Here is a 16176-nt window from a genome sequence, read left to right on the forward strand (position 1 = left end):
AAATGGTTTCGACACCAAGCATTACCACCAACAATATTAGGACAATATCAGGTGTAGCAACAAAAGCCTGAGCATTATTGTTAGCAAGAGGGGATGAAGAAATGTCGGTAAAAGCACTGATAAAGAACTCTATAATGGTGAAGGAACCACAAACATATTGACTAAGGCTATAAGTAAGATCACCGACCAGGATATCTTGAAAATATAGGGTTTGAAAACATAGGGTTGTTGGGAAATCTACTCATATTGTAGTAAACATGTAATTGTTTTCTATGTATTTGAATGATGAATAAATAAATAAAGTTAATTTCACATTTCACTATTATATCTTTTGTGTTTCTATATTTCATGTTTTGCATACATAGCGAAATTGTGACAAGCAAATATTAGCTCATTGATTGTCTAAGTTCAAATTGATGATAAGTGGCAGTGTAAGAACGTTTACATTGCGAGAAAGACAACTTGCTTTAGTAGATAATCTAAACGAGTTTGTAATCTCGTAAAAGAATCAAATTGAGCATTTAATTCAAATACTTAGAAGGATTATTATGTTGTCTACAATTTCAATTAGGGAGATGGCTAGTCTTGGCTATCGAAATAGCTGACTCCACGGGTAGAGACATAGATGTACTCATTAGAAGAATGATGCATTAGATTAGACACAAGTTGTATTAATTCTGAATCCGTTTGTGAATTAATTAACTTGTGACGTACATGGTATGACTTATCTAAATCTTGAGTTAGTTACTGACCATACACATGTAACTTATGTGCTTTAATGTAAGTGGAGGCTTATGCTCTAAAGATGATCGAATTGATAGCCAATATGTCGGATACATGACTTGTGTATGACATGGATTCACTATCAATAATGAAACTCATAGCTCGATTAAAGAGTTAATGATATCCTCTCATTAGCATTGTGTGGATTGATAAATATGGAACGTGACCACAAGTTGCTTATTTTCAAACTAGAAATTTATCACAATATTTAGTTGATAATAATCATATTAATCATTAAGAAGACATAATGGTGACAATGAGATAAAATAAGATTGTATTGAGTGAACGGATTTAACTTAAAGGAATCAAGGATATCAAATAAGGGTAACACACATATGACGAGGTCATTGGACAAAACAATTGGATGAATTGTTTTCATAAAGAGTACACAATAATGAGTTTTCAATCATGGTAATTCTTGTGGACTGACTCCATGATTAAGTAATTTGTCAATTATTGGAACAATGCTTCTGGACATTATTGAAATTACTTTAGCCTAATTGTATATGTCTAATTGGTCCCTCTGCTAGCTCAACAAAAGCTCGATCGGATTGCATTTGAATCAGAAGAAAGCTTTAAATTTAGTCGATTTATTCTATGTGGAATTAAATTAGGTAGTCTTGAGAATTTGTTCAACTAGAGAATTTGATTAAAAAATTTTCTTGAAAATTTAATTTGGAAAATCTTAGTGATTTTTGGGAAAATTAATTTTGATCAAGTAAAATTAAATCAATCAAATTAATTAAAATAAATATGATATTTTTAGAAATTAATTTTCAAGTTAGACAAATGGCCTAATGAGTAATTAAACTTGAAAATTGGACCCGAGATCAAAAATTGAACCTGAGAATCAAAACTTGAGACTAAAACTCAAAAGCTGGTTAAACTGGGCCCCGTGTATGAAACTGGGTCGATGATCGATGGCTGGACCAGACTAGTCGGGCCGTCACTGGCAACAATCGAGTCGGTCAGTCCCATTCGGGCAAAACAACGATGATTAGGGATACCAAGGGAGTTGCGCCGGCGATGGCACCGTCGAGCATGACGGTGATCCAGCAGTCGGCAGGTGTTTGACAACAGTGGTTCTTCGGTGGTAGAGCAATGAAAAGATTAAACTCCTAGTGAGACTTTACCGAGTAAATTAATTTCATATTAATTTTTTCAAAGATAAAATTATTTTAATAAATTTAATATTTATCTAGACATTAATATGAGATATTAAATTTAATTTAATATTTATCTAGATAGTATTTTACTGATAAATTTAATATTACCTAAAATACATTGAATTATAAATGGTGATTAAAAATGATATTTGATGTAAAATAGCTAGTCTCCCGTGTAATACCAATGCCCTTTCTTTGACAATGCATTGACCTAGGAATTGCATAATTCTAACTTGTTTGCAATGTCTTTGTTTTATTAATACCGTGATCAACTTGCTACTAACACGGACCAAAATCTTTTGCTAGTATGCAACACATAATCTAATTGTGACCTCTATCCAATTTAACATTTTAAATTTCAAGTTGCTTTCACATTTTTCTCTTTAATTATTTCCACTTGAAAGTAAAATTATCTATGTTTATTATATTTTACTTTATATATGAGTAATGTATCCTTCATACTCATTTTACAAATCCTTAAAATATGATTTACTTTTAAATTTCAATTGTTTTGGTATTTAATTGAATATATTAAAAACAATTTATGATATTAATTTTGTTATTCTAAATATAAAAGTGATCGAATTAATGAAAATTAATGTTTTCATAACTTCAATTTAAAATTGATTACAGGTAAAATTAAATATAAGACTTTTATGTATAATTTAGATTATGTTAATAATCACATTGTAATTTTTAAAATTTTGATTACTAAACTAAATCTGTAATTTAACCTTTATTTTATGATGGAAGCTTATGAAAAGTCATTGTTTGACTTGAAAGAAAACGACAATTTTGATTTTCTTTTCCCTAAACCAATCATTACAAATAACTTCTTTACATTTTGACTTAAATCAAGATTTTTTTTTTTTATCATCCAATAAGCAAAAAAAATGGGTTGAATAGAAAAATACTCGAGCATTTCAATCAGTTATTTATAATATAAATATGACTTCCCAAAATTACATTAAAAAACAATCAAAGTAAAGCAAGCAACCCAACCAATACCGTGTTGAGCTCAGCATTTTCCAGTTAATATTTCCGTGTCTGCTACTCCACACAAATAATAAATTTAAGTGGGCCAAATCCAACGGCTCCAATTTTTTGTTAGTTTTCTTTTTTTTAAATAGTCAATTTTATTAAAAGGAAAATAATATTAATTTTAAAGTTTCCACAACTGAAAAAGGCTTCACATGAAATTTAAGGAAAAAAAAAGAAGAAGCTTCACATGCTTTCCATGAAATCAACCACTCTAATGAAAAAATTATTTTAGGTTCAATTATATTAACAATCACCTCGCTATTAATAAATTTATTTTTAATTAATTATTTATAAAAATTATAAAATAATTACTTATTTATTTAATTTTATTTTTTATCATTAGCTGGTTAATTGTGATAGTTTTAAAATTGACATAACAATAATTTTAACTTTCAATATTTATAAATTATGTTAATTTAGTATTGATCCTATAAAAAATTAACTCTCAATATTTACACATTGTATTTTTTGTAGTTTTTCTTTTCTGTTTATTTTCAATCAAATTTAACTAATAAATTTGTTTTCTTAACTTTTAAGTAAAATGATAAAAAAATAAAATTACAAAAAAATTGAATTACACAATGTATAAATATTGAGTTAATTTTTTAAAAATCAAGACTAAATTGACATATTTTATAAATGTTAACAGTTAAAATTACTCTTATATCAATTTAAAAAAATTAAAATGAATAATTTACCATCATTTTAAAAATATACTAAAAGTTAGATTAGTAGTTTACCTTTTTCTTTAAGCATAGGTTTATAATTTTAATAAAATATATAAACCCTATATTAATTTCGTACATTAACAAACAAAAATAAAACCTAATTGCCATTGCCATTAAATCGAAGTTGTAAGTGAGCAATCATAATATATATACACACGAAATTAACAGTTCCAAATACTAATTTCATTAGGGTTCCTAAACTAATTAACTTTCATAAGGTAAATTGAAAAAAAGAAAAAACCCTAACACTTAACCTTTTAATTTGAAGCATTGGTCATCATCTTCTTGAACTCATCGAAATTAACGTTTCCATCACCGTCTTTATCAACTTGACTAATCATTCTCCGGCAATCACTCAACGAACATTTCTCACCTAATCTTTTCAACACGGCGTGCAATTCATTAGCCGAAATCAATCCGTTTTTATCCAGATCGTACATATCGAACGCGTCTTTGAGCTCTTTGTTACCACACTGTGCTTCACCATCGTCGTCATTGATGTTCGTTTGTTGAAAAGCAATGAATTCATCTAGATCTACGTAACCATTCCCGTCTTTATCCATCTCCGACATTATCCGATCCACTTCGCCGGAAGACGGCGCCGAACCTAAAGCACTTAACACCGATTTCAATTCGTCACGAGAGATTTTACCGTCGCCGTTTTTGTCGAATTTGTTGAATACCTTCTTCATCTCTTCAATTGAACCTAAAAAACTCGCCATTGATGAGATTTTTTTTTTCTTTTTGTAATTATTATTTTCGCTGGTTTTGGAGGCGTATTTAAAAGGTCTACTGACGCGGTTTATTTGCCCGCGTGAAAGGAAAGATAGGATGTGGCCAGGTATAGATTGATTTTGTGGGAAGGAACCAAAAGGGAAAACACACGTGTTGATTTTAGAGTAGGGCGGTAATTGCTTAGAGTGGAAAATTGTGGCTTGAAATAAAAAGATTTTGGGCAGACAGTATTTTATAGTTTTTGCAATTCTGACCACACCTTTTTAACGCGTGCTTGTAGATCTCAATGTATTTCCAACTAGACTTGCTGCATGTTATGGTGGCCCGCTCGGTTCCATTTTCTTAATCCGTTTCATTTCCAATCCAATTTGAGTCACGTCTTTTTATTCTCATTTAAATTTTAAGTCTATCTACATACATATCTTTCTATGCTTCAAGTCAGAGTCCATGAATATTTGATAGCTAAATATTGTGTAACTTGGAACATTAATATAATTTTCTATCACTACCAAAATACAACTTGAATCTTAATTTAAAAACCTCTAAAATATTTTTACAATATAACTTTAGAATATACTAATAATATAATTTATTTGTGAAAAATAAAATATTACAAATAACTAAAAAGAAACTAGAGGAGAAACTAAGCCTTTTCTCTATCAAAATTAACTTAGTAATTTGATCAGCTTCTATATTATCTTTTCTAAGAACATAATTTATGGATCAGTTTGTCTTCTTTTGTAAGAGTTGATTAATGTATCTGATTAATGTAGAGTTAAAACCCTTCAAAAATTCTCCTTAATAACTTTAATAGTTTCATATTATCAATTTGTATTGTGATTCTATTATAAAATTTTTATTGTGCTAATGTAACACTTTTAAGAATATCCAATAATAAAATACATAATACTCTCAAATAAAGAATCTAAATTTGAATATATTATAAAAAATTATCTACAAGTTTCAAAAATTAAATTTTATGGGATGTAGAATGGGAAATGTAATATGAGATAAGCAAATATTGAAACTGTCGTCACATATAAACGTGTTCGGATGCAATAGTGATGTTAGATAGAAAGCGTGTAGGGCAGGAAAGCAAGCAAAAACCCACTGAAAATGACATGTCGTTTTTTTTTCTTTAACTTTTTTATTTGTCTAATTCGTTGAAGTTCTATGTCTTGTTTGGGCTGTCACTGATATTAACTACCAACGAACATTAGTTGTATTTATGGGTTAAAAAGATCAAACAGCACATGGTTCAGTTGTACCAAGTTGAGGGTGGAACCAACTATTTTCATGCTGTCATTTGACAAAATCTAGTTATATTTAATTTTTGGATAATTTATATTTAATATCATCAAATTATTAATAAGCTTATATCTTGGTCATTCAATTTTAAAAAAGTTACAAAATGATAACTGAATTATTTGAAAATTTTTATTTAAGGTCATTGGATTATTAAAATAGTTTTGTATGACTTTTTCTGTTCGCACTGTCTGCAGTAGTTAAAAGCTTTTATTTCCTTTCTTTTCTTCAATTTAGGTTTTTCTTTTTTATGAGACAACTTTGAATGTCACTAATCTGTGAATCAAAATCCAAACAATTTTTTTCTTCGATCTTCGACACTAACTACTAGATTGACTTGGATCTAAAGTATGTTCTTCTACCCCTCGATGAGTAATGCTCCACCATACTGATTATCAAATTGTCGTTTGAAGTTCACTATCTGTACTTTAAAAAAGAAAAAAAAAACTATTGACTTAAATAAAAACTTTCAAATAGTTTAGTAATCATTTTGTAACTTTTTTAAGTTAAATAAATAAAATATTAACTTATTAATAGTTTAGTAACATTAATTATAGTTTACTTTTAACTTTTTAAAGATTATATTTTTATATTGATATGAATATTTTCAAAACTATTTTAGGACTGGTGGTTCACCTTCATAGCTAGATCAGGGAACTAGGTTGCACATGAAATGGCTCAAGAGGGCATGTTGAGAATGGAATATTGTTTTTGAGTGGAGGACCCTTGTTGGCCACCTTTGCCGCTGATGAATGCAGAAGATCGCTTAACCCGCCTTAGTCTAGGTTTCAAGTTGGGGAATTTCTTAATATCTTTGTTTCCAAAATTTCTCAAGTGATTTTTCATCGTCCCCTTGTTGTTTCGCTTGAAGATTCAGCATCGAGTAGGGTCTCTTCCGAAAGAGAGGCTTTTTTTGATTTTGGATTTCTAATTTTCTTTGTGGTTTTCGCGTTTTAAATGGTTTGTCATTATTATTCTTTCTCATTTAATAAAGTAATTGGCATTATTCTAAAAAAAAAGAAAAGAAAATGTGTTTTTTTTAAATTGTGTGTTTTTTAAAAAAAGAAATGTATAGATAATGAAACAACACATTCATATGGCTTCCACTTTTAAGGCTAACACAATAAATCAAGATATTTAAGAAGGTGTTTTGTTGTAATAATATTCTTTTAAGTTATAGTTTATAATTATCTATTCAAATCTTTTCAAATATCGAATTCAAATTAAAAAAAATCACTCTTAAATAAATCTAAATCAAGAACAAAAATATAAAAATAAATTCAAATTACAATACGGTGAAATCTGACCTATCAGCATCAGTTTATAGAATACAGTTTGACAAAGGGAAAAAAGTAGTTTAATCATACCTAGAAATTATTGTATGCATTTTGCCAAGAAAAAAAACGAAATTTAACAATGAGATTAAGTATATAGAATAATTAATTTAAATTACATTTGAGTATTTAATTTAATAATTATATTAAGTATATATGTTTTTTATAAATATAATTTCTTTTAAAAATTAATTAAATATGTAATATAATACATAAATTTTGATTTTGTAAAATTTTGATTTGGTTTCACAAACCATTAGCTTTACAATTAATGTAGCATCTTTTAAATTTAGATATTCTATATACAAACAATTACATTGATCTAATATGAAAATAAATAGATATATTTATTTCTTAAAATGTTTACACTAAATCAAAATTAAAATATCATATTTACCACCAAAGCAAAATGAAATTTTCATGTATATAACAACACCAAATAAAATTTATATATCACATTGCATATTAAATCAAAATTTACTTATAAATATAAAATTTATCCTATTTTTATTTAAAGAGATCAAGTTCTTTTTTTTTTTGAAAGGTAAATTTATTAATTCATTCAATGAATGGAACCATACAATTCAGAGAAAAAATAGCAGACATTGTCATAGATGGTGAATGACAAGCTCCATCAACATAACACATGTTTTAACCTCAGCATCAATAGAATATTATGTCACGTTGACAATTGGCTTTGTCACAACTCAAACACGACATATCTGAAGTGATTGCAAGCATTTAATACGATAAGGAAATCAGCCCTGGATGGTCCAAAGTGGTGGGCAAAAGTCGACCAAAGAATCAAGCATTCACCAAACTAGAGAGGACGACAACAAAATTATCCCTAAAATCACTTATAAAACTAAGATTACATGTATAAGCAAGACTAAAAAACATGCTATAAGAGCAGACAAAAACTAGTGGCTAGTGGAGTTTTAGCAAAGGAAAAACATTGTCATTTTGTCCATCACAATTTGTGAAGACAACAAAGATATCCACAAAATAGATCTACATACTGAAAAGAGAAAAGACATCTATAGTGAATGAGAAGAAGAAAGAAATAAATGGTTGATGGGAGAGAAGAAAGGAGGGCGATAGCCAGCTCGGAGGCTGGCACCGTCCCTGAACAAAATAAAAGATAAAAAAAAATGATTTAGAGAAAAAAAAATTTAAGGTTTTTAAATAATCAAGTTCATTTTTTTAATCCATGGATTTGCTTTGTTTTATTGGCCATCCAACTTTATCCAAAAAAAAATATACGCTATTCACTAGGAATATGCCACATGCCATCCTCTTATTATATATCACTTCTTGTAAAAAAAAATTAAGAACCAACCTAGAAATTAAACTATAGTTCAAGGGCCAATTTACAATAAAACAAAAAAAAATATACACAACTGAGACTGAGAGAGCTTGGCAAGGATAAAAAAGAGAAAAATTGTTTTTGGACTGAAAAGAATTGGATTCTTCTTTCCAAATTAAAATCTGGGCTTTGAAGTCCAAATGAAGAACAGCCGAAGCCGCAAAGAGACAAAATTCATTACTTCGTTTTCTCCATTACTCATTCTTACACTCTCACTCTCTCACACTCACTTCATTTGTTTATCTTTTTTTCTTCTCCAAAATTTAGAAAAAAAAAAAAAGCACCCAAATCCCAAATATTTTGATCTTGTTGCTATCCCACCCAAATTCAATCATTTTCAATTTTGTTCATATATAAATTCTTTTATGGCTGCTCTTTACTCAACTTCCTCTTGCTTTTGTGGTAGTTTGGGTTCTTACCCAGTTCATAAATCAGTAAAATTGGGTCATGGCAAGGTTAGAGATTCTGGGTTTTATTTTCCTCATCGTTTTCAGTGCGCTACTCCTAAATTACACGTCCAAGGTACTTTTTAGCTTTCATTTAGGATAGCTGAAATGGCTTTTTTTAAATTCAATTTTTTTTTTATATCACATGATTAGCTTTGCTTCTAGGGTTATTTTGAGTAATTGTGAGTTTTATTTTTGTAGTTGTTGTAGTGGTTTATGGGATCATTCAGGAAAATGTATTCAATTTCTCTCTTCTTACTTAATTTTAAGTATGATTTAAGGAAAAGAACAAAGCTAATTAGCTAATTTTAGAACTGCGGAAAGAATGGATTATGGATTTTTAAACTTAATTAATTAAAAAAACTAAATGATTTAAAATAGTTGTTTAATTATCTAAAAAGTTGGAGCACAAGGATTTTCAAATTTAGTTGCTTACCTTATTTTATTGATCATATAAAGAGTTCTGTTTAAAAATGGACTAATAGTATTAAGCAATTGATAGCATCATATATAGAGTAAATTTTGATTTAGAGAAAAAAAAATGGAAATCTGCATATATACATATATAGTGCCATTTGATTAGTTCAGTGGCGGATAAGTTTGAGTGATGCAAAGATAATTAGGAGTTGTTTATTTTAATGATAGAAACGGATGATTTTGAACAGAAAGGATGATTTTGAACAGAAAGGACTAATTTGCTCTTTGATCTAATGTATAGGGACTAATTTTCCCAGTTTTTAAAGTAAAGGGAGCAAAATATAACCTGACCCCTAATACAAGAGCCTCCATGGTACTTTTACATGATGCCATTTGATTAGTTGAGTGATGCAAAGAGATTTTGTTGCTTTAAATGTAGAGGGATTATTATTTGATACATTGCTGTTAGAGTAAAAGCTACACGAATGTTAAGTAATGCTCCATTGCTAACATTATAGTTTTCTAGTTTTTACCTGCGGATTGTAATTACTGTGGTGTATAATTTTCATTATGTTTGTTTATTTGTTTCAGCAAAAGCCCTTTCTGTTGATGGGTTACCTGAAATAATGGATTCTTCACTTGTGGTTTGTTTCGGGGAAATGCTGATAGATTTTGTCCCGACGATCAGTGGTCTTTCGTTGGCGGAAGCTCCTGCATTTAAAAAGGCCCCTGGGGGTGCTCCTGCTAATGTTGCTGTCGGCATAGCTCGTCTCGGTGGTTCATCTGCTTTTATCGGGAAGGTATGTATTCTTTTTGTTTGTCGAGTATGATACTAACATATCTCATTCATGCTTGTGCTTTCATAGTTATGAAATTTGGCTGCTCTACATCGATAAAACTTCTCTATTTTAAGTAATTTTATCCTATATCTATTAGGTCTCGAGTTTAATCTGGTCTTATATTCAAGTTAGGCCCCTATTACCTATCGGTTTTATGGTGTATGGTGCACATGGTATTAGAGCTTAATGTATTGTATGATGTGGACAGGTTGGTGAAGATGAATTCGGGTACATGCTTGCTGACATATTAAAGGAAAATAACGTCAACAATGAAGGGATGCGTTTTGATCCCGGTGCACGAACTGCTTTAGCATTCGTAACATTAAGGAGTGACGGTGAACGTGAATTCATGTTTTATCGTAATCCTAGTGCTGATATGTTGCTTCAAGAAAATGAACTCGATTTTGATTTGATTACGAAGGTATGTTACCTCTATAACCGTTAATTAACAAAACTAAAAATACAATGGGAAGATGTGAGAAAACAAATAGTTTAGTGACCAAAACATAAATTTACTAATAGTTTAGTGATCTCCTTAGTATTCATCATGTTGGCAAGGTGTGGGTTCGTGTATAATTGCTGTATAGGTCCCTTCCTTTTTAGCATTTTTGTTTCTGTTTTCACCTTCATCTTTTGGCAGGCGACGATTTTTCATTATGGTTCCATAAGTCTTATTACAGAACCATGCAAGTCGGCTCACATTGCTGCAGCAAAAGCTGCAAAGGATGCAGGTGTTGTTCTTTCCTACGATCCCAACCTTAGGCTTCCATTATGGCCCTCTGTGGAGAGTGCAAGGAAAGGGATTTTGAGCATTTGGGATACTGCCGATATTATCAAGGTAGAGTGCAATGCGTAAAGTAAAAGGAAAGGGCTATAACCATATTAATGATTTCAATAAATGAGTGTGGATTTCAGGTAAGTGAAGAAGAGATCTCTTTTCTAACACAAGGAGAAGATCCATACGATGATGGTGTTGTCCGTAAGTTGTTCCACTCGAATTTGAAATTGCTTCTAGTTACAGAGGGCCCGGATGGTTGCCGTTATTATACTCAGGTAAGCTCGATATATATGTTTCTATGACTTTTTTTTTTTTTACTTTCTGCATGTAATTTATTTTAACAGCTGGATTCTTCGGAACAGTGATGGCTTGAATTGCCACTCTAGATGTAAGATGGCAATGGGATTGGGAGAGGCCGTATTTTACTGGTCTTGGAAAGGGGGTTCATGACCCTGAACGAGACCCGATATTAGGGGTAAAAGTACTATGGAGGCCCTGTATTAAGTCAGATTGCATTTTGCCTCTTTATTTAAAAAATAGGTGAATTAATCCTTATGCGTTAGATCAAAAAGCAAACTGGTCCTTTCTGTTGAAATTTTCATTTCTTTTTACTGTTAAAAATTGATGTGGTTGACAGAATAATCAGAAAGTTACGCGTATCTCATTCTGATGTATAGGGAACAATTTTTAATAGTAGAAATAGATAAATTTTTAATAGAATGATCAGTTTGCTCTTTGATCTAACATATAGAGACTAATTTGCCCTTTTTTTTAGTAAAGGGGGCAAAATGTAATTCAACTCCAAGTACAAAGGCCTCCATGATACTTTTACCTAATATCAGGTTATGAGAACGAGCGATCTAGTATATTGTCGAATCTGGAATTGAGAAATGTATAATATTTTTCAGGAATTCAGTGGGAAAGTGAAGGGCTTGAAAGTAGAAGCCGTAGACACCACTGGTGCCGGGGATGCTTTTGTTGCTGGAACATTATCGCAACTAGCTTCTGATCTTTCCTTGATTCAGGTATTTCCCTTTGAAGTATCAATGCTTAAATTTAGCCGCATGAAATGATTCCATGAGTCGAGTATGGTTATTGCGAGCAAGAATGCTGTTATTCTCTCCTTATTAATGCGGTACAAACATAAAAGCAAGTTGAAAGTTTTCGTTTAATCTTGCAGGACGAAGACCAATTGAGAAATGCTCTCAAGTTTTCTAACGTTTGCGGTGCATTGACCGTGACAGAAAGAGGTGCAATTCCCGCTTTGCCAACTAGAGAAGCTGTTGTTAATGCTCTCGTCAAAACCGTGGCCTAAGTTTTCTTCCCCAAACACCGTGATTAGCCCACTTTCAGGCATCTATTCCTATAAATGTCTTGTGGCAACTAGGACTAAATCGGAATGAAGATAGTAATATTCTGTATTATGCAAAGCCTCATGCATCATTAGTAATAATTCCGTAAATTGATGTGTCAAGGAACAAAATCAATAAAATTACTCAAATGATTCGTGATTTTTGTATTCCATCTTTGCTAGTATGTACTATATGTATGATACTTTCAAATTGGCTTAGTGAATGGAGGAAATTCCTTGATTCTTAATCCGTGTTTTGTTATTCGAGTTGGGTTTGAAAACTATATCTGGATTCAACTCATTCACTACCAAGCTTGAATATTCCAACCCAAGCGTTAGCTTGATTATCATACTTAGTCGATTGTTATGAAAACGTGAATAGATTATGTCACCGTGTGATTGATGGGGAAAGCCGAGAGGTCCGAAACCATAGAACTGGTTAGAGAGAGACTCAGATCTTTTAAGTCCTATCTAACAGCTACATAGTGTCCATCAATGCCTTTGTAGTTCGGCCGGTTTCTTCCGAAATATTGAACTCCGATAGGTTCAAGTTGAGCTTGAGTCTATTTACTTGTCTCAAGCTCTTGATTCTGGTTCTTGAACAATGCTTAGACTGTTTGAGAATTTTGCAACAAGATAAATTTAATAAATACGTTAAAATATGACATGTTTAGACAAAAATAAACACAAAATAGTGTGTGGTTAAACTCAATTGACTGAGTCTATTGGTTAAATTTTATCCTTTTCCTTACCTAAGATGTAGAAATGTCTACCAAACATTTTTTACAGGTGATCCGTTCATAATGGAGAATTTTCCCCTTGTCTTTAAAAGCAAAAAAGGTTCTTTATTTTTAAAAAAATTAATGATAATAAAAATAAATAAACCATAAACAAAGTAAAAAAAAAAATAAATGGATGATGAAGAGAAGGCTAACAACGATCGCATTTTCAAACGTTTCGATGTGAACGGGGACGGAAAAATCTCTGCAGCAGAGCTCGGAGAAGCATTGAAGGCGCTTGGCTGTGTCTCGGTGGAAGAAGTTTCGAAGATGATGTCTGAAATGGATACTGATGGGGACGGCTTCATTTCATACGAGGAGTTCATTGCGTTCGCCGCTGCCAACCGTGGCCTAATGAAGGATGTTGCTAAAATATTCTAGTTCTTTTTAATGTTACTCTTTTCGTAATCAAATTGTAACATGTGTTTTAATTGCTTCCAATGATTGATTCCTAATGAATGAGCCACAATTTTAAGATTTAAATTGCATTAACATTTTTGTTTATGTAACAAATATTTTGATAGATTCGAGAATCACAAATCATCACTTGAAAAGATTTCAAAAATATAATGAATTCGATGAACGCATCACATCTTTATAGGATTTTGTTGCAGTAATAAAATTGTGAGCAGTTGATATTTCGAAAGTGATGTCTTTTAAGTGATCCTCCGAAATGACATTCTTCACAGGCAAAACTTTTTTAACATCCCTCCATTTATCCTCTTTCGGTAACTTTCTTATTTGCAAGCCTGTTTGTATCATATTTCGAGACTTGTTAACTGTGATAAACAATGCCATGTCTATTACTGCATCATTCATCCATAGGTAACATTTTCCAACAAGCAAATCAATTCAACGCTGGCCCATTCAAAAATCTTCAGAATATAACTCAATACAAAAGGCGAAATTGTACTTTATCATTGAGGGGAACTAAATTTTAAACGCTCAATCACTTTATCTTCTTCACGACCTTGGAATAATAAGTACAAGAAAAAGAAGAAAATTTATGATTCAATTTTTGTGGTATAGAGTGCCGGTTTCATGGTAGGCTCTACAAAGGCAGAATTGAAGTAGATCCCATCATTTTTTTTGTTTCCTTTGTTGTCAGCCATTATTGTTGCTGAAAGCAATTGTGATTGTGACTCTATTAGTGAGAATTTCACTCTAAAATAGTGAGTAAACACTAATAAAGGTACTGTGAAAAATAAAATAGAATAAAATAAATAAAAATAAAGAACACATAAATTTTACGTGGAAACCCTTTCGGGAAAAAAACCACGGGCAGAGGAGAAGAAAATTCACTATGTCGAAAATTTTTTTACTCTAATACAAGAGGAATAGACTATGTCTATTTATAGGCTTGCAAAGCCATATTCTAGTAGGATTGAAACACCTTATCCTAATCAATATAAAATAGATGGAGTTTAATAAGGTTTAAAAACCTTATTCTAAAATAAAATAAAAGAAGTCTAGTTCTATATGGATTTTACTTTTATTTTATTTTCCATCGTATTTTATTTAAATAAGAATTTGGGTCACTTAATTCTAACAATCTCCACCTTGACACAAATTCTCAATGAACAAGTTCTTCATCGCGAACTTTCAATAAACAAGTTCTTCACCTCTTCCAAAAACCCCTTAAGGGTTTAACTTCAACAATGAACACCAACCAAGTCTAAGCAATGCTCAAACTTGGTTATAGGAAGTGACTTAGTCATCATATCTGCAGGATTTTCATGAGTGCTAATTTTGCTCACAACAATATCACCACGAGCAATAATATCACGAACAAAATGATACCGAATATCAATGTGTTTTGTTCTCTCATGAAACATTTGATCTTTTGTAAGAAAGATGGCACTCTGTCACACAAAATCTTGTCTTGATTTGAAGGTCTTCATTGAGTTCACTAAATAGTCCTTCAACCAAATAGCTTCTTTACAAGCCTCAATAATCGCCATGTACTCACTTTGATGGTAGACAAAGCGGTGTAGTTTGCAAAGTGGCTTTCCAACTAATTGCACAACCTCCGATTGTAAAGACGTAACTCGTGAGAGATCTTCTTCTATCAAGGTCTCCAAAAAAATCAGCATCAACATACCCTATAACTCCATCTTTAGTTCTTCCAAACTGTAAGCAAACATTAGTAGTGCCTCGTAAGTATCTTAAAATCCACCGAATCGCTTTCCGGTGTTCTTTACGAGATTCGTCATGTATCTCGCTAACCGCACCGATTGCATATGATAAATCGGACGTGAACAAACCATAGCATACATGAGAGATCCTCTTGCACTAGAGTATGGAACATGTGACATGTACTCAATCTCATTATCGATTGAGGAGATAAGGCCGATGAAAGTCCGAAATGGTCGCTAAAGGAGTACTAACGAGCTTAGCACTCGCATATTGAACACGCAAAGAACTTTCTCAATGTACCCCTTGACTTAGGTACAATTTACTTGCTTTTCTATCTCTGAGAATCTCCATACCAAGTATCTTCTTTGCTTTGGTCCTAAATCTTTCATCTCAAATTCTTCACTTAGTTGGGCTTTAACCTTTCTTATCTCTCTTTTATCTTTTCTTTGCTATCAACATGTCATCAACATAAAGAAGTAGATACACAAAAGAACCATCAACATTTTTCTTAAAGTAGACATAACTGTCAAAACTACTTCTTTTGAAATCATGAGAAGTCATAAAAGAATCAAACCTCTTGTACCCTTGTCTTGGTATTTGTTTCAAACCGTAAAGGGACTTTTTCAACAAGCAAACATAGTCCTCTTTTTCGAGACTATAAAACCCTCTGGTTGTTGCATGTAAATATCTTCCTCAAGTTCTCCATGCAAAATGCGGTTTTACATCTAACCGCTCAAGCTCCAAATCATGCATGGCCACAATACCAAGCAAAGCTCGAATCGAACTATGCTTAACAACCTGGAGAGAACACATCATGAAGTCCACTCGAATTTGATGTAACCCTTTGCAACAAGCCTTGCTTTATATCTGGGTTCTTCAACTCCTGAGTCCTTCTTTCTTTTTAAACACCCATTTACAACGAATGCCTTTTTACCTTTAGGAAGTTTTACAAGATCCCATGTTACTTTTTTG

At 31.5% G+C, this 16176-nt stretch overlaps 3 protein-coding genes across 3 annotated transcripts; 2 read left to right on the forward strand and 1 right to left on the reverse strand.

Annotated features, from left to right (window-relative positions):
* Nucleotides 1–3809: 3809 nt before the first annotated feature.
* LOC108483300 (probable calcium-binding protein CML23) lies at nucleotides 3810–4655 on the reverse strand. The gene has a single exon (XM_017786617.2). The coding sequence runs from the start codon at nucleotides 4438–4440 to the stop codon at nucleotides 3976–3978; it is 465 nt and encodes a 154-aa protein (XP_017642106.1). The 5' UTR covers nucleotides 4441–4655; the 3' UTR covers nucleotides 3810–3975.
* Nucleotides 4656–8479: 3824 nt separating this feature from the next.
* LOC108473436 (probable fructokinase-6, chloroplastic) lies at nucleotides 8480–12537 on the forward strand. The gene is made up of 7 exons (XM_017775018.2): nucleotides 8480–8980; nucleotides 9913–10121; nucleotides 10369–10581; nucleotides 10801–10998; nucleotides 11076–11213; nucleotides 11847–11963; nucleotides 12119–12537. The coding sequence occupies exons 1-7, from the start codon at nucleotides 8599–8601 to the stop codon at nucleotides 12251–12253; spliced, it is 1392 nt and encodes a 463-aa protein (XP_017630507.2). The 5' UTR covers nucleotides 8480–8598; the 3' UTR covers nucleotides 12254–12537.
* Nucleotides 12538–13120: 583 nt separating this feature from the next.
* On the forward strand, nucleotides 13121–13551 carry LOC108488485 (probable calcium-binding protein CML28). Its single transcript, XM_017792762.2, has one exon. It carries the CDS (start codon nucleotides 13201–13203, stop codon nucleotides 13447–13449), a length of 249 nt encoding a protein of 82 aa, XP_017648251.1. The 5' UTR covers nucleotides 13121–13200; the 3' UTR covers nucleotides 13450–13551.
* The last annotated feature ends 2625 nt before the right edge of the window (nucleotides 13552–16176 follow it).

Source organism: Gossypium arboreum, chromosome 7, assembly GCF_025698485.1.
Source record: "Gossypium arboreum isolate Shixiya-1 chromosome 7, ASM2569848v2, whole genome shotgun sequence".
NCBI lineage: Eukaryota > Viridiplantae > Streptophyta > Magnoliopsida > Malvales > Malvaceae > Gossypium > Gossypium arboreum.

What these genes read in the sequence shown, in the direction of transcription:
- LOC108483300 (XM_017786617.2), bottom strand. Translation starts at nt 4,440, where the DNA reads ATGGCGAGTTTTTTAGGTTCAATTGAAGAGATGAAGAAGGTATTCAAC.
- LOC108473436 (XM_017775018.2), top strand. Translation starts at nt 8,599, where the DNA reads ATGAAGAACAGCCGAAGCCGCAAAGAGACAAAATTCATTACTTCGTTT. An exon ending in ATTTTGATTTGATTACGAAG is followed by an intron (nt 10,582 to 10,800) that starts GTATGTTACCTC and finishes ATCTTTTGGCAG; the next exon opens with GCGACGATTTTTCATTATGG. An exon ending in GTTGCCGTTATTATACTCAG is followed by an intron (nt 11,214 to 11,846) that starts GTAAGCTCGATA and finishes AATATTTTTCAG; the next exon opens with GAATTCAGTGGGAAAGTGAA.
- LOC108488485 (XM_017792762.2), top strand. Translation starts at nt 13,201, where the DNA reads ATGGATGATGAAGAGAAGGCTAACAACGATCGCATTTTCAAACGTTTC.